This window comes from Myxocyprinus asiaticus, chromosome 40 (assembly GCF_019703515.2).
Source record: "Myxocyprinus asiaticus isolate MX2 ecotype Aquarium Trade chromosome 40, UBuf_Myxa_2, whole genome shotgun sequence".
Classification (NCBI taxonomy): domain Eukaryota; kingdom Metazoa; phylum Chordata; class Actinopteri; order Cypriniformes; family Catostomidae; genus Myxocyprinus; species Myxocyprinus asiaticus.
In genome coordinates this window covers 35,228,776-35,251,143 of record NC_059383.1, presented here as the reverse complement: position 1 = coordinate 35,251,143, position 22,368 = coordinate 35,228,776, and the positions used below count along the sequence as shown (strand labels likewise).

General features: G+C 36.6%; 1 protein-coding gene across 2 annotated transcripts; it reads left to right on the top strand.

Moving 5' to 3' along the window:
* Positions 1-88: 88 nt before the first annotated feature.
* Positions 89-7,737, top strand: LOC127430895 (corticotropin-releasing factor-binding protein-like). Of its 2 annotated transcripts, none has more exons than XM_051681035.1 (7): positions 89-241; positions 3,215-3,308; positions 4,184-4,341; positions 5,472-5,682; positions 6,609-6,751; positions 6,923-7,040; positions 7,166-7,737. In XM_051681035.1, exons 1-7 carry the CDS (start codon positions 155-157, stop codon positions 7,318-7,320), a joined length of 966 nt encoding a protein of 321 aa, XP_051536995.1. In that variant the 5' UTR covers positions 89-154; the 3' UTR covers positions 7,321-7,737. The 2 variants fall into 2 exon arrangements, with proteins under 2 accessions (XP_051536995.1, XP_051536994.1); XM_051681034.1 differs by having other exon boundaries at positions 3,212-3,308.
* Positions 7,738-22,368: the final 14,631 nt, after the last annotated feature.

Below are 22,368 nucleotides of genomic sequence, written 5' to 3'. Positions count from 1 at the left end.
TCTCTCTCTCCAGCTCTCGTCACAACCACGCAAGTTACTCTGTACAGGCAGCCCCCCTTCCTCTATCGATGTGAGGGGGTATAAAAGAAGCAGTTGAGGCGGGAGCTCTCGATATTTTCCTCTTATTGTTAACACGCGGACGTACAGAACGGAGATGTCGACCACTTTGCGCGCGCAGTTGTGTTTCCTCCTGTTGAGCGTCACGGCTCTCCGGGGACACGCGCGCTTTCTGGACATACAGGTGAGATATTTACACCGACATACTTTACGTAGGCAAACGTGCATTTGTATATAATTTACATAGCTGATTTCTATCATTGTGTTTATTTGTGAAATAACAGATTGAACTGTGTTTAACCTTTATTGTGACGTGTATATAGGCTAATGTGTGTATGTTTATTAATGTTTGGCAGTAAACATTCAATAGGGTGAATTCAGGCATATAGAGCCACTTTTATTTTATTGTATTTTATTTTATTTTTTTAAAGCAATCAGAATATCAAAAGTGGCCAAATTTATTGAATTCACCCTAATATAATTTTTGTATATTATATTATTTTATATTATATTATATTATATTATATTATATTATACTATATACTTTGCATTTGATGTTGCGCGTGCACTCTTAAAATTACTCAGTTTTAGAAAAAACCATAGGCGTCATTTAACCCTTGTGCGTCAATTAAAAAAAGTTACTCAGAGGTCCTTAGAGTCCTAAAAACCTGCCATAATAATATTATATATTAATATTATTTTCCGCTTTCAATGAGTTAAGTTTTTTAACCAACATCAGTCCTGATCATAACTACCCAATATTCATTCATTTTCAGGATTTTAACCCTTTAAATGCCAGTTTGTTTATATAATGCCACTGTTGTTTTTTATGAAACACACACAAAAAAAAAAAAATAATTATTTTCCATATCCTAAATGCTAAAGAGGATTTTATTTATTTATTTATTTATTTATTTTTTGGATTATCACAGTCTGGGATTTGTCAATGATTAGCAACAACATTGATTTTTATTTTTATTTTTATTTTATTTTTTTTTTGTGCAGTGTCAGATAAAAAACAAAAAAACAACAACAACAAAAAAAAAACACTCAGGACCTTAGAGGACAAAAATGTCCATGTCAAAAAACTGCCATAAAAATATTATATATTAATATTATTTTCCACTTTCACTAACTTTGATTTTTTTAACCAACATCAATCCTGATCACAAATATTCATTCACTTCCAGGATTTTAACCCTTTAAATGCCAGTTTGTTAACATAATGCCACTGTTGTTTATTACACACACACACACACACACACACACACACACACACACACACACACACACACACACACACACACACAATTCTCACTACACCCATACAAAACACACTCTGACATCCATACCAACACACCCACACAATTTTAGCTGCATCATTTATTCAATTGGCCTGCAGTGCTCTATAATACAGAAAACAGAAAATAGGAAAAAGCATGTATTTGCTCCATAGGCTAAACATGAGAAAAATGGCGCCATCTGGTGGAAAATATAAAAATGTTACATTTTGAAGCTCCAGAATGAATGCATAATATCATAGAATTCATGATGTTATGCTTTAATGGCACTGGGATGAAATGTTGCAGTTTTAATGGGTTTCAATGGGGACATTTTTGTCCGTAAGGTCCTGAGTGTAACTATTTTGTGTTCACAGTGTATTATAGATGTATGATACGACCTGAGGTTGAAATATCAAAATTCCCCCAAAAATACACACCTTTGGCAAAATGTATGCCGTTGGCATTAACACAGTCAAAATGATAGAAAAAACAAAAATGAAAAAGACAAAAATGTCCCGAAGGTCGCACAAGAGTTAAGGTAGGGATGTGATGGACATGTCCCTATCAACTTTCAGAAAATATTAATTGTCCTGACCAACATTTGGGCAATTTTACCACACAGAAAATATTTTAACTTTATACTATGTTTTTATTTTTATTTTAACAACTATTAAACGTCCATAGTATAATTATTAATGTGTAAATCCTACCTCTTCTGACACGGCGCATAAACGGTATTATCACGTGGCACCTGTTACTTTTCTCAGCGCTGTTGAGGATGCACCAATCACAGTCGTTTGTAAGGTTTTTAAAAAATACTTTTCTCGAGATTACACGGGCGGGTTTCCATTAGTATTTTATGTCCAATCCTTGAAATTAATAGATTTAAAAAAGCATACTTTTCGTGTATAAAATGTTTCCTGACAAAAACGTCCTGAGTTTTGCATGCAGCCCACTGGAGGATTCTGCTTTTTCGGCCGGTAAGCGCCCTCTTGAGAAAGACACCTTAAAATTTGAACGATTCAGAGGTGCAGAATTTTAAGATGCCAGTATAACTCCCAATAAATGTTTTATGTTGCACATTGGATAATACATTTTACAGAATGTAACTCCATGTCCCTTGGATATTATTTTCTCGAGGTAAATCTTCTTGAAAAAGATATTCCATTTTTCTATTCAAAGATATTTTGGCACTTTAATTTTAGGATTATCACATTGCATATCACTGCATATTATCCAAGTTTATCGCATATCAAATTTTTCCTCCTAACTGAGCAACACACTTGGTCTATTTAAAAAATAAATAAATAAATAAATAAATAAAATAAAATAAAAAAATCTTTAAAAAAAGGCTAATATGTAATATGGTAGGGCAGAGAAATACTTTAAGAAATGAGATTTGTTATATGATATAATAATGTTATTTTGCCTATAGTACCATACTGATTTTCTCACATTTTCTTAATTCCGTCATTTTGAATATTATCCTTGCAATATGTCCCAACCAGCTTTCAAACCAAACTTATGCCCTTGCAAATATGTATTTATTTCATTTTTTTTTTTAGCATACACTCTATGTACTGATGCTTTAAAGAACAGAGAAACTAATAATCTCCAAAAGTATATTGCCTCAACTCAAGAAAATTATAGGCTACATTGGGAAAAATTAGACAATTTGCATTGAAGGAATCATTAAATCCAACATTTAGTCCATGAATCCTAAAATCTTGACTTTTCGCATGGACAGCTGAGTTTATTGAAATCATAATGAAACTGAATTCTAAAAGCAAACACAATGGAATTTATTACTATGTTTTATTTTATTTTATAATCTGGAAACCGTTAGTTATTCCTGTTTCTTGTTTTTTTAGCAGGATAACGAGATCAGCCCGGAAGGGTTATTATCTCTGCTGAGCTCTGAACTGAAGAGAGAGTTACCAGAGGAGTTCGTGTACCGCAGAGCGCTCAGTGAGTGAAAACAGAACCATATTTCATCCAGTTCTCAAACCATTGGGATTTCATTTGCCAAATCTTCACATCATGGATATTCAGTTAAAGATTTAAATTATGTTGCTTTAATAAATAACACTTTTTTATGGTTTAATTGACCTGGATGCACAATATGTTGACTTGAAACTTTTATTTGCCACTCAATATATATATATATATATATATTTTTTTTTTATTTTGTTAAAAAATTCTCAATTCAATTTGATGAATTTTGTTATGAAATTAAAATGAGTAAATATTTAAAAAAAAATGTAGTGTAGTATTTAAAGAGTGGTTATTTATCACATTTCTAATTTGTACATACATTGTACCAATGTTTTGTCAGGTAAGCTGAACATGTCTTCATGCACTTAATGTGGTAGCATCTAAATTAACTGGTTTAATTCAAGTCGAAAATAATATCATGTCTGAATCAACCTGAATACATTAGGTTACACCAACAAAATAAATTTATAAGGCTCAGATCATGTAGGTATAGCTCCTCAAGGCAACAGTACTCCTTGTGTACAGATGAGTCAATAGTAACTAAATAAAATCATACTCTGTACACTAGAAACAAATCTTACATTTTTTGTCTTGCTTTCCAGTAAAACTATCAAAACATACTTAAAACAAGATTAATTTACTAGAGGATAATTTACCTCAATGTCAATTCTTTATACATAAACCTCACTAAATTCTGTTAGACTGATTAATGTTTAAACAAGAAAAAAAACACCTAATTCAACTTAATTCAAGATAAATTCTCTGCCGTGTATAAGGCATTACAACTATTTTTTTTCTCACCTTTTGTTTTCTTTTATTTCTCCTTTTTCTTCCTCTCTGTCTCTCAGGATGTCTGGACATGGTGGCTATAGAGGGTCAATTCACATTTACAGCAGTGCGTCCACAGTTAAACTGCGGTGTCTTTTTCATCGGCGAGCCCAGTGACATTATTAGTATCGAGTATGATTCTGTCAACATCGACTGCAGAGGAGGAGATTTTATAAAGGTGAAATGATCACACACACATACAATCAAACACTCATAAAAAACACAAAGCCTTGGTCTCTTTCAGTAGAGGTACACATATTTATTCACATTTAATGTAACAATAACACTACTGAACCTCTAATAACACTGTGTGAAAGCTTAAGGTTTTTTAACTTTATTACAAAAAGCAATATAATAGTATTACACCAACTTTATGTGTGGATGCGCTTGTGGTTGTTAATGTGTTTGTCTGTATATATGTAGCTGTTTGTGCAGCTGTGTGTTTTACACTAAGCCAGGTTAAGTCAGGGTGCCAAAAGATCACTAAATTATGTCATTTTAAGCCTGATGCAAACACACACAGCGGCAAAACTGAATGAAAAATCTAATTAAACAAAACAGCACTATGACGACAGCACTAAGGCAGTTAAAGTTATTACAGACCACCAATTCTGTCATGAGTGCAGTTCAGATTTCAGTTTACAGACTGTGCAAGATTTATGTCAGATTAATGTGGTTTAATAGGACTGGAAAAAAAAAATCATATGGAATACAGTTAAAGTTAATCAACTGAACCCAAATTCATTCCTGTTCAACGGAACGTAAATTAAATGAGCGGAAATCCAATTTATTAGCAATGAAACCAAACTGATGTGCAGCTCAACCGAACTGAAAAAATTAGAGCAGGGTTCAACTGAAGGGAATTGAATCTGACCTGACCTGAACTGAGTTGAACCGACAGAGCTAATCTGAGCTCTACACAGTTAAATGGAACAAAACCAAGCTGAAGAGAATCAAAGGTGAAATGTGTAATTTTTTCAATGTTAAAATACTACTCCTATCCTAGTTTAATATGCAGAGACATCTATAAGTAAACCTTTTGTTGGCTGATTTCCCTGAAAAGTGTAAACACTGTGGATCTGTGGCTCTTTTGAAATATTGCTCTGTTTGTTTAAGCATCCTGGCCAGCCTGAAATAGCAACATTGGCTCAACTAATGGCATGAGTTTGGGGCGGGCTGTATGTTTGACCGGTGGAAGATGGCAGGACTGATCGGCTTTAAATAGAACTCAAACCAAGCTTAATCGTGCTAAATGTACCGTTTTGAGTTTAGTTAAATCTCTGTATTTATGCTGTGATTGCCTTGAAGGTGTTTGATGGCTGGGTGATGAAGGGGGAAAAGTTTCCGAGCTCGCAGGACCATCCTCTTCCTCTGTACGAACGTTACTCTGATTACTGCGAGACTGGAGAGGCTCGGCCAATCGCACGCTCTTCTCAGAATGTCGCCATGCTGTTCTTCAGGCTCCACCAATCAGGGAGCAGTTTCACAATAACATTCCGCAAACTCATCAACCCATTCCGTAAGTGCTACTGGAAACCAGTATGACAGAAACAAATGTATTTCATGGGGAATTTTCAGCCTGATCTCTTGAAATTTACGTGGCTGTGGTGATATTTTCGCAAAATGACATTCCGACTGTTCTGAGGTGAAATGTCCACTGGGTGGCTCTAAAAGCGATATATGTTCTTCCAAACAAATTACGTTTTTTGAGGTTAATGTTGATTAATCAAGTTTCAAATCAAGAAAACCTACCAACCTTCCTACCCTAAACCTAACTGATAGTATCATAGCAACCACATCATTTTGTGGTGCTTCTATGGCATGTTCGCCTCACGCGTCGACTCGCGTGCCCTACAGGACTCGTACCCCAGTCCTTTGCATCCATCGGTTGAACCAGCTTGCAACTTGATCACACTCGAATAAGCTTGTAAATGTAGCTGGTTATGTAATGTAAATGTTAAAATGTACCACCTTACAAGTCATGTGCTATAGTAAAAGTATTTTGATGTCATAAGATAGCATTGTGTGAGGAACAGGGCATAAAGTAAGTGTTTATAAACTGATAATATGCCGTTTTACTCATGAGTTGTGTGAAAGTAAAAAAGTAATTGTTGTTGTAATGTCTCTAGTGTTCATTTCACGTAAAAATCATTTTGCAAAAATGTAGGTATAGTAACGTGATTCTATAAGACCTGGTTTGGAATTATGCATTTTGTTATGCATTTTGCATTTATTGAGTAAATCAATAAAATAATAAAAATGGCTCTTTGCAGTACTCTGTGTTAGCAAGAGTTTTGGTTTTAAGAAAACAACCATTTCCATTATTATCCCCTCTTAGCATATCATAGTCGACATATGGATCATGTAGAAACCACATACAAGTCAAAACCTATGAAGAGCCCAATATATGATAATTTTGTTAACCATCTGTTTCTCTCTCTGTAGCCTGCAATGTTGTATCTCAGACCCCAGAGGGCAGTTTCACCATGGTAATACCACAGCAGCACAGGAACTGCAGTTTCTCTATAATCTATCCAGTAGAGATCCAAATTGGAGAGCTCAGTCTCGGCCAACACAATGATCTCAAGGTGATTATAGAAATGGTCTAGAAATGTAGCCTTTACATCAACCATATTTCCAAATATCCAAAGAGCTTTATTCAGAAACATTTAATTTGCTATTTCATTGTTTAAAGGTGAAGTGGATCATGACTATGCCATGATATGTGAGTGTGAAACATCTATGTGTGTTCCGTGTAGAGATCCATACCTGGCTGTGCAGCGTCTGGAGATTTTGTAGAGCTTCTTGGAGGAAATGGCATGGACACTTCCAAGATGTTCCCCATGGTAGATCTTTGCTACTCATTTAATGGACCAGGTAAGAATGTAAAATATCATTATTGGTCACACTACTATTCTTATATATTCTTATACAACATTTTATAATCTCTGTTGTTACGTGTCTCTCCAATTGTCTGTCTTTTTTATCTCTTTTCCTATCAGCTCAAATGAAGGTTGGTTGTGATAACACAGTGGTCAGAATGGTGTCGAGTGGGAAATTCGTAAACCGGGTTAGTTTCCAATATCGGCTACTGGGCCATCAAGAGCTTCAGCAAATGAAGGGAAACAGTGTTGAAGACATTTGTTTAAGAGCATAAGACCTTCCTCTCTCTATTTCTCTACCTTGCTCTTGTTACGGAGATTGGTTGATGCCAAACTAACTTGAGTTTGATATTAAGGGGCCTTAGGGCACTAATTGTATATTTTCCATACAAAATTATTTATTTTTTGGCTCATCTTTTAAATTTGTCACATTTGTTCTTTTTAATATCATGAACGTGTACAATCTGTGGCTGATGTCAAATAAAATATGTACTTGTGTTAGTGCACATCACTATTTTGTTCAGCATGTTTTATTTTGAAGCGTCCAAGTAAAATTGGCCACTGACTGTAGAATCTGAGATGTAACGATTATTATACAAGTATTAAAATCTATTATGTAAAAGAAATGTAATTGTTTTTATTTATTTATCTGTATAAAGGACTTTTGTAATAAAATCAGTCAACATGTGTGAAGCAAACTATGGTTATAGTCATTTTTTAATTACAGTACATTTTTCTCAAAAAATTGTTGATGAAATGCATTAGAATTTACTCATTTTGAAAGGTGCAGCAAATTAATATCTTTAGTAGTTATGTCACAATTACTAATTATTTGGTGACCTGCCATTAAAGGAATAGTTCACCCTAAAACTATATATATATAGAGAGAGAGAGAGAGAGAGAGAGAGAGAGAGATAATTTATTCAGCTTTATGCCATTTCAAACTCATATAACATTCTTTTTTTCTGCAGAACACAAACAAAGGTTTTTTGGAAGGATATTACGATGTGTGTTTGTCCATACAATGCAAGTCAATAGGGTCCAAACTTTCAAGCTCCAAAAAGGAAATAAAGGCAGCATAAAGGTAATCCATTTACATTTATGCATTTGGCAGACACTTTTATCCAAAGAGACTTACAGTGTACAGGGACAATACCCCCAGAGCAACCTGGAGTTAAGTGCCTTGCTCAAGGACACAATGGTGGTGGCTGTGGGGATTGAACCAGTTATGTGCTTTAGCCCACTACGCCATACAACTTCAGTGCATAATCCATGTCTTCTGAAGTGATATAATCAGTTTTCATCACTGATTCAGCTGTCTATCCTCGCTCAACTCCACAGCCCATTTACTTCTCAATCTCGGTCAGATACCTTGTTTCACCACGACATTTGTGGCAACCTAGATCAAGTGGTTCAATTAGAGAATCACTTGCAACAGTCATGCCACTTTCACAGAAAAAAATCTTCTCCACAATGCCATAAAAAGCAGGAAAATCTGTACCAGGCTTGTTAGATCTAGCTGGAAAATGAATGGCCTATCAATAACCTCACTCGACTCTTCTCATGCATCACATGTGTTGTTCTACAAAAGGAACAGAGAGTAAATATCCCGTATTGTCAGCACCAACAAGATATCCACCTCAAAGTGACCAAAACAATTAATAAAACATGAATACATTTTTCTTCACTGCTGGCAGTGACATCTTCAACTGTTTCTTCATTATTTAAAATTATCTGATGGCTGCATAAATTTCAAAATTCATTTCTCCACTTTTTTTTATTGCACCCACCCAAACAAACAAACCAAGAAATTAAAATGTTATTATTTTATTTTGTGAGAGACATTTGGACAGAATGTCTCATGAATGAAGTGTGCACACCCATGTGTGTGTGTACAATATACGAAACTACAGCCCTTACTGTCTGCGTCTTTGTGGCAACTGATGAGATGGGTCGCCTCACACTTGATTAAAGGTTGGAGCTCACATTATCCCAGTCAGAACTGCATGCTCCAGAAAGAGTTTAGCAAGATAATTTACAACGAACTGTGACTCCCAGCAGGACGCACATAGAGGTAAGCACAGCTGCGCTAGTCCCCAACTGCGCACATCAACAGAGAAATCAGCCAACATTGGAAATCACACCACCACTGCCACATGTGGGACTGTTCAAAAGAATAAGAGAGAAAGACATAGAGATAGAGAAAGTAAGATTAAGAGAGACAATCGCATCATGGAATGATTGAGCATATAGGCAAAATATAGTCAGATTTCACAACAGCTTCTATTACAGCCCATTCACAAAGTGTTGCAATCACATATCAAGTGATGTAAACTGAGGTTTAGCAGAATCCCAAGACAATACTGAACAGATTTTGTGCCATGCAATACAGTTATTGAAAGAAGCAGCATTCAAGCTAAAGTGTAATTTTTCCATGTCAAAACACTTTCTATCCCAGAAGCTTCCAAAAAATGCGAACTTTTTCAGTAGCATGAGTAGGTAGTAGGACCAAAGACTCTTGGAGAATAGGGAAGGGATTTCTTTTCTGAAATACTTTTGCATTCCCTCACAATAGTTGTATGAATATTAACCAAAGTTGAACCATGGTGTTTTTAGTAAAACGCTCAGGTTACGACTGTAACCTTGGTTTCTTGAAAGGAGGGAATGAGACGCTGTGTCAATTGGTGACGGCATTATGGGGAGCTCCTCCCAGGAGTGACGATCTCTGCAGCCCTTTAAAATCATGGCAATCTATTGGCAGATGGCGTCATAGCGGGAATGTAATCTGGAGCACAACACCATTTCATCAGGTTTTTCGACTGAAGAGAACAGAGTGCTTCTCTCAAACCCTTAATAGCGAGAAATTAGTAGTACAGTCTCATTCTCTCCTTTCAGGGAAACGAGGTTACAGTCGGTCACTTCGACGCTGCAGCAGTTGCTGATGCTATAGGGAATCTATACCATTGCGGCATGCTACTGATTTCACACACGTCTCACAATACTAACCAATAGGATAAAAAGCACAGAACTCCCCTGCATATTGAAAGATAGGAAGGAAGAGAAACCAAAATGCCTAACAAAGGGGTTAGAAGTCAACAATGACACTAGCCATTGGGAAGTGAAACATTGAGTACAAATACATACACAAATTTATGATATACAGTACAACCACAACTGTAGTGTGTAAAGCCATAATGGCCACAAACTGATAATGCAAAAAGAATGCCCCTAGCTAAAAGGGTAGTAAGAAATACATACAATGCATTGTCCAGTGGACACAAGGATATCAACTCTCCTTCAAAGCAAAGACCTGGGAAGAGAAAGAGGAAACATCAAAGTAATGGAACTTGGCAAAGGTGTTAGGGGAAGCCCAGCCTGCTGCCAGACAAATTTCCTGTAAGGACACACCATTAGCCCAAGCCTGGGAAGAAGCCATGCCCCTGGTAGGATGGGCCCTTACAACTATGGGACATTGTATGCCTTGCGAATCATACATGAGTGCAATGGCGCCAAAAATCCAATGAGAAAGTCTCTGCTTGGAGATGGCCAAACCCTTCGAATGACCGTCAGCCAAAACTAATGATCAAATGTACAAGCGCAGCACCTTCACAGGGCAGAGCATGTAAAATTTTTGTGCCTCGTCTGATTCAAAATGAGGAGGAGAAATATAATTTAAAGCTACTACCTGAGCCCTGAATGGAGTGGTCAGAACTTTGACCGCACCTAGGCTTAAGCACAGCTTAAGACAAGGCAGGCCAAAATTCCAGACAAGAATCATGGACCGACTGGGCCTGAAGATCCCTCACACGCCTTACTGAAGCCAAAGCAAGTAACAGCTTCTTCAAGGAGAGTGCGTGCAAGCTCACCTCCTCAAGCAGCTCAACCGGGGAACCGTAAGCACGTTTAACACAAGCGCAAAATCGCAGACTGGGACAGTAGCGGGACGAGAGGGTCTAAGCCATCTCGCTCCATGCAAAAACTTTTATAACCAAAGGGTGCGTGACCACAGTTTAACTAAAAAGAAGTGCAGCCCTGAACATACAGGGCAACGCACCAGGTCATCAGTACAACAGGAGCACCAAACTCTGCATTATAAAGGCATATAGCAGCATATAGCTTTTAGAGGGGGCCCTGGTCTGTAATAAGGTGTCGAGCACTGGCTGTGGCAACCTGACTGTGTCAAACGAGCCCCATTCAGCGGCCAGACATACAGTCTCCACAGATCTGTTCCAGGTTGCCAAATCGCACCTCTAGCTTGTGAGAGCAAATACCTCCTCAGTGGAATCCTCCACAGGGGGGGATGGGTGGGGCATCCAACAGCTCCACCAGCTCCAGAAACCAAGGACGGTTGGGTCAGGCAATAACAGCGCTCTTACTGAATGGACGAAGCCGTTTCATATAGGGGAGAGGAGGCACGCAAGGCTGGGCCAGAAACAAAACCTCCTCAAATCGTTGTGATCTATTCCCATCCTTGCGCGCCTCGCTTATGCAGTTCCTCGGAAGCTGCAGAAGGAGTATAGTGTAAGGAGAGAGGAGCTGCTTCGGTTTTAAGAACGAAAGCGAGCCGAGAGCAAAGCATCTTGAGTTTCATGCATTCAGAGTGAACGCAATTAGTCTCAATGAGTGCTGCTTATGCAAAACAGCGATTGTGCATGACAGACAGAGTGATACAATATATTGCTCGTTTTTTCATGTGCTTGTGGAAACAACTGCAAAACGTCATCTTTATAAAGACGTCTTTAAAGGTGGACTCAGTAAGTTTTTAACTGGCTCTTACTCGTCCCGTCAGTCCCAGTAGTAGGCCTACTTGTGGTTTTAGACTCTATACTGACACCTATCATCCTGGATACTGGAAGTTTGTTTAAGAGCTGGCGCTTCATAACTAAGATGTTTGGAGCACAAAACTTTTGTGATGGAATGGAAAATTATTTCAGAAAATAAATTTCCTTTCTGTTTTCCAGTAGGCTTTTTAACAGTAACAAACTACATTTTCCAGTGAGTAGCTGTGCAGCATCATAAAATGCAACATTTGTCACAATGTATTGCAAACACAGCAATGGAGCAGGGGGAGTAATCCGACACGCCCACCTAAACCCTCCTCTCTCTGTCATATGTAGCACAGGAAAGTCCAAATAATTTAAGTTAATTAGTTTTTTCGGACAGTTAATGTAAATAAATCAGTTAAAATAAACAATTCACCGATTCACTTATACTGTATGTAACGTTGGGAAGTCCAGTTTGTTTAAAGGGATAGTTCACCCAAAAATGAATTTGTTTTCAGTATTTATTCACCCTCATGATATCCCAGGTGTGTATGACTTTCTTCTCCAGAACACATTTAAAAACATCTTAGCTCAGGAGGTCCTTACAATACAAGTGGATGGGGCAACCTGGAGTAAAGTACCTTGCTCAAGGACAATGGTGGTGGCTGCAGGGATTGAGTCAGGAACCTTCTGCTTACCAGTTCTGTGCTTTAGCCCACTAAACCACCACCACCACCACCACCACCCCATTAGTGTTTTAAAATATAAATGAGACATTAAAAAAGACATCCTTACCTTATCAACATAACTTAAACATAACTATTAGTGTTTTAAAATGCAGAACCAAAATGAAAAATCTAAATTCCTGAACCAACCACATTATTTCAGTGTCACGTGACAGCTTGAGTTCATGGCTAGACTTAAATCGGTCCTCTGACTGTATTTCCAACGCCCTATCAGGTGAGCTACCGCACAAGCTAATCACACTATGTAGGCAGGTCTGTTATATAAGCATTCAAATTTATCGTTTTTCAAAAGATGTGTCGATAAGATAAAATAGCAGGGTCTGAGTAATAGAGAGAAAAATAAGTATTTATGAAGTCATAATCAGCTATTCAAGTCATGATTTGAGTGAAAGTGAATAAAACACACAGTTGTTGTAGCACCTCTAGTGTTCATTTCACCTGAAAATTGCAGGGAATTGTACTTGGAGACGCGTATAACAAGTTTTGCAAAAATGTATATAGTCACGTTTTCACTTATGAGACCAGGTTGGCTTTTGCTCATTTAAGGTTAAATGGTAAAAGATCTAGGGTTGCAATCAGGGGTAAAACCTTTGTACCCTTGAGCAAGCCATTTAACCCTTAGTTGATCTAAGTGTCCAGATAATTCAGGTTTTGTTCACACTGCATCCAATTCCTTTCTCTTTTTTAATCTGATCTTTAGAAGTAAATTTTATTTTTATTTTTTTGCACTATCATTTTGCAATTAATGACAATGGCAAGTAATGACAAGTAGCAATAGTAATGACATAAGCATCAGCATGACACCTAGAGACATGGAGTACTTGTCATTGTGGAAAAAGTTTTCCATCACGACATACTTACTACAGACAACAACGGAGCACAAGTCGACAGTGTCAGAGCGTAGCTGCAATTTGTGATAGAAAACACAGTGATAAGACTCTCTAATCCCACAGGAACATCTGATTTCCTCCATGTGGGATTTACCCTGCTCTGTTTAAACAACATGGCACACTTCAGATGGAAAACCAGGAATCAAATAAAAATTTATAGAATCAGATTAGATAGGTTTTTCTTGGCTACAGAATATTTGATTGCCATTTTAAACAACGTCAGAGGGACAGACGCATAGCCACCATGACAATTACATCTGCCATCCTTGTCATCACCACCAGCAAATCTTGCAAGCATCCGTGAATTTACTGTGTGCTCTTTGAAAAGCGTCAGAGGTCAGAGACTCATCTAATACAACAATACTTGTGCATGTAGCAAACACAGTTTGAGCTTATTTTGTCCTTGGGTCTGTCTTCTGAAAGACTTCATTTCAAAGAATTGTTGAATCTAAAGGGGCAATTTTCTAAAATGCCTGAAATTCAGAATCCAGAGTCTGGTTGTTGACTGTGAGACTCTTATGCTAATATCAACAAAACAGAGTCACGAAGAGGCAAACTATGTGGATGAAGACAGAAAGAAGATGAAAAGAAGAAAAGATTACTTGTTTGTGTGTGATTAGGCTAATGGCCTGTATCCTGTTTATCACAGAGGGACAAACTACGCTAACGCTAACGCTAACGCTATGACGCTGGGATACAGAGTTAATGATGTCACATACACACGGCAATAACAGCTCCCCTGAAAAGTATTGTGGTAGCAGGTCCATCTAATGGATTCAAAACACTGAGACAGGAGACTGAAAAAGGGCAATCAGAGCGTCTTTGATCTTGACGTAGTTGTTTGCATGCGTAAAAGGAAGATACTCACGCTCAGGCTTAAAGACAGACCACAATTTTAAGTGTGAAAGTCATCATTAAGGCTTTCTCTGACTAATCCACTTTTTTTTTTATCACTTACTTTGTTAAAGTTTGTTGAATCTTGCAGAACCTGTCAAGAACATGTCCAGGTTATACAGTATGTCACCCTGGAATCAAAAAGAAAGAATTTAAAAAATCAGTTTTGCTTAAAGAAAATGAAGAAGCCAATTTTGGACCATTTTTTGCTTTATGACCAACAGAGTCTCGTGACAACTAATAATAATTTGTACGAGATGGAAAATTGGTAAGATATCGTATGACTTGGCTTGTACGAAAAGGTACAAATTTTATTCTGATAGAGACCAACCAATCAACAAACAGAATATTAAATCGATACAATACAGGCCTCAGTTTGAGCTTGCCTACTACCCATCACTTTATTGTAAGAATGAAACATCCGTGAACAAATTTGTTTACTCATTCAATATTTTTTATGCAATACAAATGACTCATGAATGTCAATAACCTGTTATATGCTTCCCTCAAACCCTGATGTTTTCTTTCTTCCGTGGTGAACAAAAGTTATTTTGCTATTAATATCATGGTTAGGTTTATGTTTGGGTTAGGGTTTAAACTTAAGAAAATCATAATAACATTGTTCATTTTGTATGAGCCCACTCGTACAATTTCTAAAGATTTCACCATCGATTACCTCTCGTATCTCTGTAATGCGAAAATTATGATAAATTACGTTGTAAATACATTGTAAAGTATATACTTTATAGTAATATGTGTTGCACTAATAATAATAATAATAATTCCTTACATTTATATAGTGCTTTTCTAGGCACTCAAAGTGCTTTACATAGTATAGGGGGAATCTCCTCAACCATCACCAGTGTGCAGCATCCACCTGGATGATGCGACGGCAGCCATAGTGCGCCAGAACGCCCACCACACACCAGCTATTGGTGGAGAGTAGAGTGATGTAGCCAATTCAGGGATGGAGATTATTAGCAGGCCATGATAGATAAGGGCCAATGGGGGGAATATGGCCAGGACACCGGGGTTATACCCCTACTCTTTACAAGAAGTGTCCTGGGATTTTTAATGACCACAGAGAGTCAAGACCTCGGTTTAACGTCTCATCCGAAGGATGGCGCCTTTTTACAGTATAGTGTCCCCGTCACTATACTGGGGCATTAGGACTCACACAAACCACAGGGTGAGCACCCCTTGCTGGCCTACTTAATACCACTTCCAGCAGCAAACTTAGTACATTTTATTTATGCTTATTTCAAGTCTAAACAGCTAAATCATTGTATTATTGTAATTTGTTATGAGGTGTTGTAATGAGAATGACCATTGAGAATAACAGAAATGACAAGAAATCTTAAAAGTAAAACATCTGGACACATTGCAATGATAATAATGAGGATTTGAGAAGAGGAAGATGTGCTTAATTGTCATGAAAATAATGCAAAAACATCTTACTGATCATAAAAATAGGCTTTATTTTCTAAATGAAAATATGATATCTTATTTTTTTCTTCTGATTTTGGACATGTTTTTTTGTGTAATTCACTCATACATTTCTGTACCAAAGACAATCACCTACCATGTTAGTTGTGGGATAACATGCTATTTTAAGGACTTATTTGTGTTCTTTATTGCAGTTTGTGCCCGATCAGTTGGATAAATTCACAGCTGCAGGTTTTTCCTGGATACAGAGCTTGTTTTTCGCAGTCTCTGTGATTATCAGTATTGGTCGCACACATTTTGCTGTTTTTATTCCTGTTTGCAGTTCATATCTCCACATCCACAGCACATATATCCTAACGCACACACAAACAAACACTATCACACCAACTATTTCCTGTCGATGGAATGAAGCAACATTCTTTGTGTGGTCTTATCGTTGTGGTAGGTGTTCAAGTTGCATCTTCCTATCTGAGTCACCAGGGGAATAAAGTTTGGTGTCTACACACACAGGTCAACAAACTAAAAACTTGGAAAAACAGTTAACAACTTCCAGCTCTGACCTGTCAGGAGAAAAATGCTATTACACAGAGGTTGCTTTTCGTAGCTCTGGACACTTAACTATATTTAATTATGGGGGTTTCCTAATGCAAGAATCACTTCTATTTCTCATACTTAAGGTAAGGGATTTGAACAAACCATTTGCTCTCCATTTAATCTCATTCCTGTCTAGCAGAAACAACTGAGATATTACAAATCCCATCTGAATGAGAGCAGTCATAAACTAAACGTTTGCATCTCAAGCAAGTCCTTTTCCGAATCCTGCTGAGATAGCAGACACATAAGCTGCATGAATGTGTATGTGACGTTCGCTCATGTCCATTGAATGGAATTGCAAGCTTAACCCTGGACACTCAGTGAAAGAGTCATGCGAGAGTCATAAGTGATGCAAAGCCTTTGAGTCGTTTATCTTCAGTATAACAAACTCACATAGGCTACACATATTCTCGCACACGTTGATCTGCAGTCCACCTGCTGTGTAAGTCTATAAAGGTGTGAAAGACACTGCTACTAACTCATAGTGATGTGACGTTGTTGGCACTGTTAAGCACTTTCATCTCATGCCACTGGAGGGCAAACCCCACCGAGACGAACGTCATCCTCTTCGTCATCCTCATCATCCTCACTTTGCTTTGATGAGTTTTCTTTAGAGGACGTTTGAAAGTTGTCAATTGCAATGCAGTGATAAACAAATGGTTAGCTTCTTCACTCAGTGGGGGAAGTATCTTCAAAACGGACATCATCTGATCCAATTTAGGAAATGAATCGCTAGATTTGTTAGTTTCAGCTCAAAAATGAATCTTCAGATGTGATTCAGCTCAAATGCTAAGAGCCACATTAATCTTCTTAGAAATGAAATCGACTTCTGATTCAGTTTAAAGGGATAGTTCACCCAAAATGGAAATGTTTACTCACCTATTCTACTTCATGTCATTCTAAACCCATATGATTTATGTTTTATGTGAATGCTCTTTTATATGCAATGAAAGTAAATTGTGAGCAAAGCTCTGAAGTAAGATTTTCAAGGCAAGATTTTCAGTGAATAATGACTTATAAAAACATTGGTTCATTGACATATAAGGTTGTCCGAGGTGATGAAATTATAAATCTTTTAAAGAATCTACTTTTACAACACATGTCAAGTTTGTAGAAATGTAATTTTTGAGTCCATGTTGGCTCAAAAAAAAGAAAATATATATATATATTTACAAATATCATGCATTTTTAAGTCAAGAAAATCAAGAAGTTTTGTCGGTTACACCGAATGACCTGAACAAAATGTGTATTTTTATAAAAATTTTGAAATATTGATATTTAAGGATACACTGGCAGCCAAAAGTTTGGAATAATGTACAGATTTTGCTCTTATGGAAAGAAATTGGTACTTTTATTCACCAAAGTGGCATTCAACTGATCACAATGTATAGTCAGGACATTAATAACATGAAAAATTACTACTACTAATTACTAATTTAAAAAGAAATGTTCGGAACTTCTTAAACTACTTCAAAGAGTTCTCATAAAGAAATCCTCCATGTGCAGCAATGACAGCTTTGCAGATCCTTGGCATTCTAGCTGTCAGTTTGTCCAGATACTCAGGTGACATTTCACCCCACACTTCCTGTAGCACTTGCCATAGATGTGGCTGTCTTGTCGGGCACTTCTCACGCACCTTACAGTTTAGCTGATCCCACAAAAGCTCAATGGGGTTAAGATCCATATCACTCTTTTCCAATTATCTGTTGTCCAATGTCTGTGTTTCTTTGCCCACTCTAACCTTTTCTTTTTGTTTTTCTGTTTCAAAAGTGGCTTTTTCTTTGCAATTCTTCCCATAAGGCCTGCACCCCTGAGTCTTCTCTTTACTGTTGTACATGAAACTGGTGTTGAGCGGGTAGAATTCAATGAAGCTGTCAGCTGAGGACATGTGAGGTGTCTATTTCTCAAACTACAGACTCTGATGTACTTATTCTCGTGTTTAGTTGTACATCTGGCCTTCCACATCTCTTTCTGTCCTTGTTAGCGTCAGTTGTCCTTTGTCTTTGAAGACTGTAGTGTACACCTTTGTATGAAATCTTCAGTGTTTTGGTGATTTCAAGCATTGTATAGCCTTCATTCCTCAAAACAATGATTGACTGATGAGTTTCTAGAGAAAGCTGTTTCTTTTTTGCCATTTTTGACCTAATATTGACCTTAAGACATGCCAGTCTATTGCATACTGTGGCAACTCAAAAACAAACACAAAGACAATGTTAAGCTTCATTTAATGAACCAAATAGCTTTCAGCTGTGTTTGATATAATGGCAAGTGATTTTCTAGTACCAAATTAGGAATTTAGCATGATTACTCAAGGATAAGGTGTTGGAGTGATGGCTGCTGGAAATAGGGTCTGTCTAGATTTGATCAAAAATGACTTTTTTCAAATAGTGATGGTGCTGTTTTTTTACAACAGTAATGTCCTGACTATACATTGTCATCAGTTGAATGCCACTTTGGTGAATAAAATTACCAATTTATTTCCATAAGGGGAAAATCTGTACATTATTCCAAACTTTTGGCCGCCAGTGTGTCAAAATAAAGATGAAAAAAACCCTTCACAAACAGATTTGATGGTGTAAAGGGGTCTTCTGTGCTTTATATGTTTTTTTTTTATTTGTCACATCACAGTAAAATAGCTATATCCATACTGGTTACACCACATAACTTTTATTTGGTGGACAAAAGTTTTTCAAATATGAAATATACTTCTTTTTATTAATTAATTAATTAATTAATTAATTTATTTAAATAAAATGGTTTCACTGCTTATTTAAAAAAAATGAAAGAAAATAATAATAATAAAGGATTATTCTGCACTACTCATGCCTTTTTATTTTTTATTTCATTTTTTCTCTCTCCAGACAGTTACACCACATGACATTTTTTTACTTTAAGCCCTAGAATAAATATTAAAATGACTTTGAACTCAGTGATTAAAAACATGTTCATCATAGAAGATGTGTTTTCAAGTAATTGTTTTGTTTGAATTTTTGTAATTTATTTTTTAATAATTAAATAGATCTGGATAAAATATTATCCTCCCATTATTAACCCTAATAATAATAATAATAATAATAATAATAATGAAGTTTGAAAGTCCTTTCTCCTAATCCACTTTGATTGTATGGAAGAAAGTAGGTTGGACATTCTGCTAAACTTCTCATTTGATGTTCCACGGAAGAAAGTAAGCTGTGTAGGTTTGGAACAATAAAAGAGTGAGTAAATGAAAAAATAAAGATAAATAAAAAGTAAATAAAAATTTTAACTATCCCAAAGAAACAAATATTCAATGTACTTAAAAAAATAATTATCCTAGCAATCCGATTTACTATATAATATATTTACTTTAATTCCATATTCCATATTACAATTAATCTCTATAGTTACTTTAATGAGTAACTAAAGTATCATTTCAGGAACGACACTGTGTGTTCTCAAACTATTTTAGTCGGGTGTATTCTCTGATGATGTTTCCTCAAGTGTGTTCTCTAGTGTAGTTATCGGGGCATGTCTGCTCTTCAAGTAGCATGTAAGTGAGTAATCCTCATTATTTTCGGCTATAAATACCAAACAGTCCATTTCTCTCACAGCGCAATGACCCATCTGTGCAGTCTAGTGTGTGTATAGACACACCACACACCGTGGAGTGAGTTTTACTGGGGCCTGCTTTTCTTTAGATAGGGCGCTAGGCCATAACTCAGCTCTAAAACAGATTACAGATGTCCAGAAGGATGGGCGTGTGCAAGATGGATGAAACCGCCCAGTTCTCTGACATATCACTCACTTCTAATGAGGAGTCGCTGGCAGGAGGGAGTGACGCAATACCTGACAGAGGAGCGTGGGTATAGAGGGAGTGTGCGAGGAGCGATAAGAGGGTAGTGAGGTGTATGAAAGTCTCCTAGATAAGGCCGAATGAGGGGTGGTGATTGTGATTATCCTGCAGGAACACGTGGGAAATGGATCTCAATGTGAAGTTTTATTAGGACCCTGGCGCAAACGCACACACTCCAACTCTGTTCCAAAAACCTTGTGAGCTGCTTCCATAGGCGGTATTTAAAGGTATCATAATTATAATTATGCTGCCTCCTAAGATACCTTGTTTTGGCTAAATTATAAGGCAGCATTGCACAGATCTTTCACGACAAGCTTAGTTAAAAGTATAAATCTGACAGCTCAATTCAAACAAGTTTAGTTTTCTTACCCAACTAGCAAATAGATTTTTCTTGTTTTAAACATAAACCCCACTACATTTGTTATGGGTTTTCTGACTTAATATCTAGTGTCATCAAGTAATTTTTTTAAGGATGTTTAGATATTTGTACTCAAAAAAAAATTAAAAAAAATAAAATTAAAATAAAATAATAGAAAATGTGTTGCAGTGTATTTGTATGATAGAGAGTTGCTGCCTATGTAGAGCCAGGGCGTATTAATGATTCTAGGGGCCAACAGATCCAGGGGAGGCCCACAACAATTTCTAAACTGTATTTTTTTAATAGGAAAGAGGCCCAAAGTAATATACAGTCAAGGGCCCCAGAATACCTAGCTATGGCCTGTGTAGAGCATTTGAAATCAAGCCACATCCACACAATTTTTTTTAAAATATGTTTTGTTTTTGACTTGTGAAAATGCGCTCTATTACTGTGTAGCCAGTGGGTTGTGAATAAACAACATAGAATACAAAAATATCTTTTGGGGTTTTATTCTGATGGCTGTTTATAAATTTTTTTTTTTTTAAAAACAGCGGTCAGTGGGGCCATATATATATATATATATATATATATATATATATATATATATATATATATATATATATATATATATATATATAAAAGGGAATGAAACACGAAAAATGAAATACGGAAACGAAATACTGTAGATACTAATGTCAAAAGAAAATACAAACGGGGCATTAGCCTGCCCATATGCTTCAGCATACATCACCTTATTATATGCCTATATCATTCACAGCACACTATGGACTTTAATATTTGCTCAAACCACTGAAAGCATCTGATACATTAAACACATGCTTAAACACTCACAGAGTTTTATGCATTTAACACATGCTTAAATCACTCAAAGCATTTTATGCATTTTTAACCAGGCTTTAAAGACATATGTAGCAGTTTAAAACACTAGAATTCTCATTACACATGTTTTCACATATAACACATATTCATTAAACTGGAAAACACTCTGGGTTATAAATAATCAAAAAAGATATGATTAATTCTAAATTTACATACCCAGTCCTTTCATGTGCACCAACAATGTGGTCAAACTCCACACATGCAATCCATATGCATCCTTCAAAAATAACCCATGACAAACACTCAGTTTTAACATACAACTCTTCTGAACACATATTTAATGCAATTTATAAGCATTTTGTGTACAATTTTATATTTACCCCAGAATTCTCAAACGATGAACAAAACTGGGAGCTCTCTTGAGCAATACATGTTCTCACGTTTCTAACACCAGAGAGTGTTGGAAAGCAGGTGTCGCAAAACTCTGGTTCTTAAAGGGGCCATGTCCAATTAATGATTAGAGTTAACTTACATAAAATTTCTCCACTTGGCTACAACTGCATACTTTGGGAAACGATGATGTTAGGATACTGAAAATTGAGTTTTCAAACAGAAACAGATTAGTCCGCACTCATTTCCGTTTCGTCCTCTCATCCTGATAGAACGCTGTTTTCCACTGAAAGAAGACTTTTGAAAATGCTCTCTCTTACTGCATACTTTGGAAAACAATTACATTAGGAAACTAAACAAATTCAAACTTAGTGTGGACATGGCCTCAGTCACTTACAAGGTTCCATTTCAGTTAGGATGGTGCCATGGAAGGCAGTGAGGAAGCTCACTAGGGTTTGGAACAGAGCTCTTACTTAACACACCCTTTTTTTTTTTTTTTTTTTTGCCTTTAAAGCTCTTGTAGCTTTTCCCCTTCCTTTTCTTTGACTCTTGTGTCAGTGGAGCTCAGTG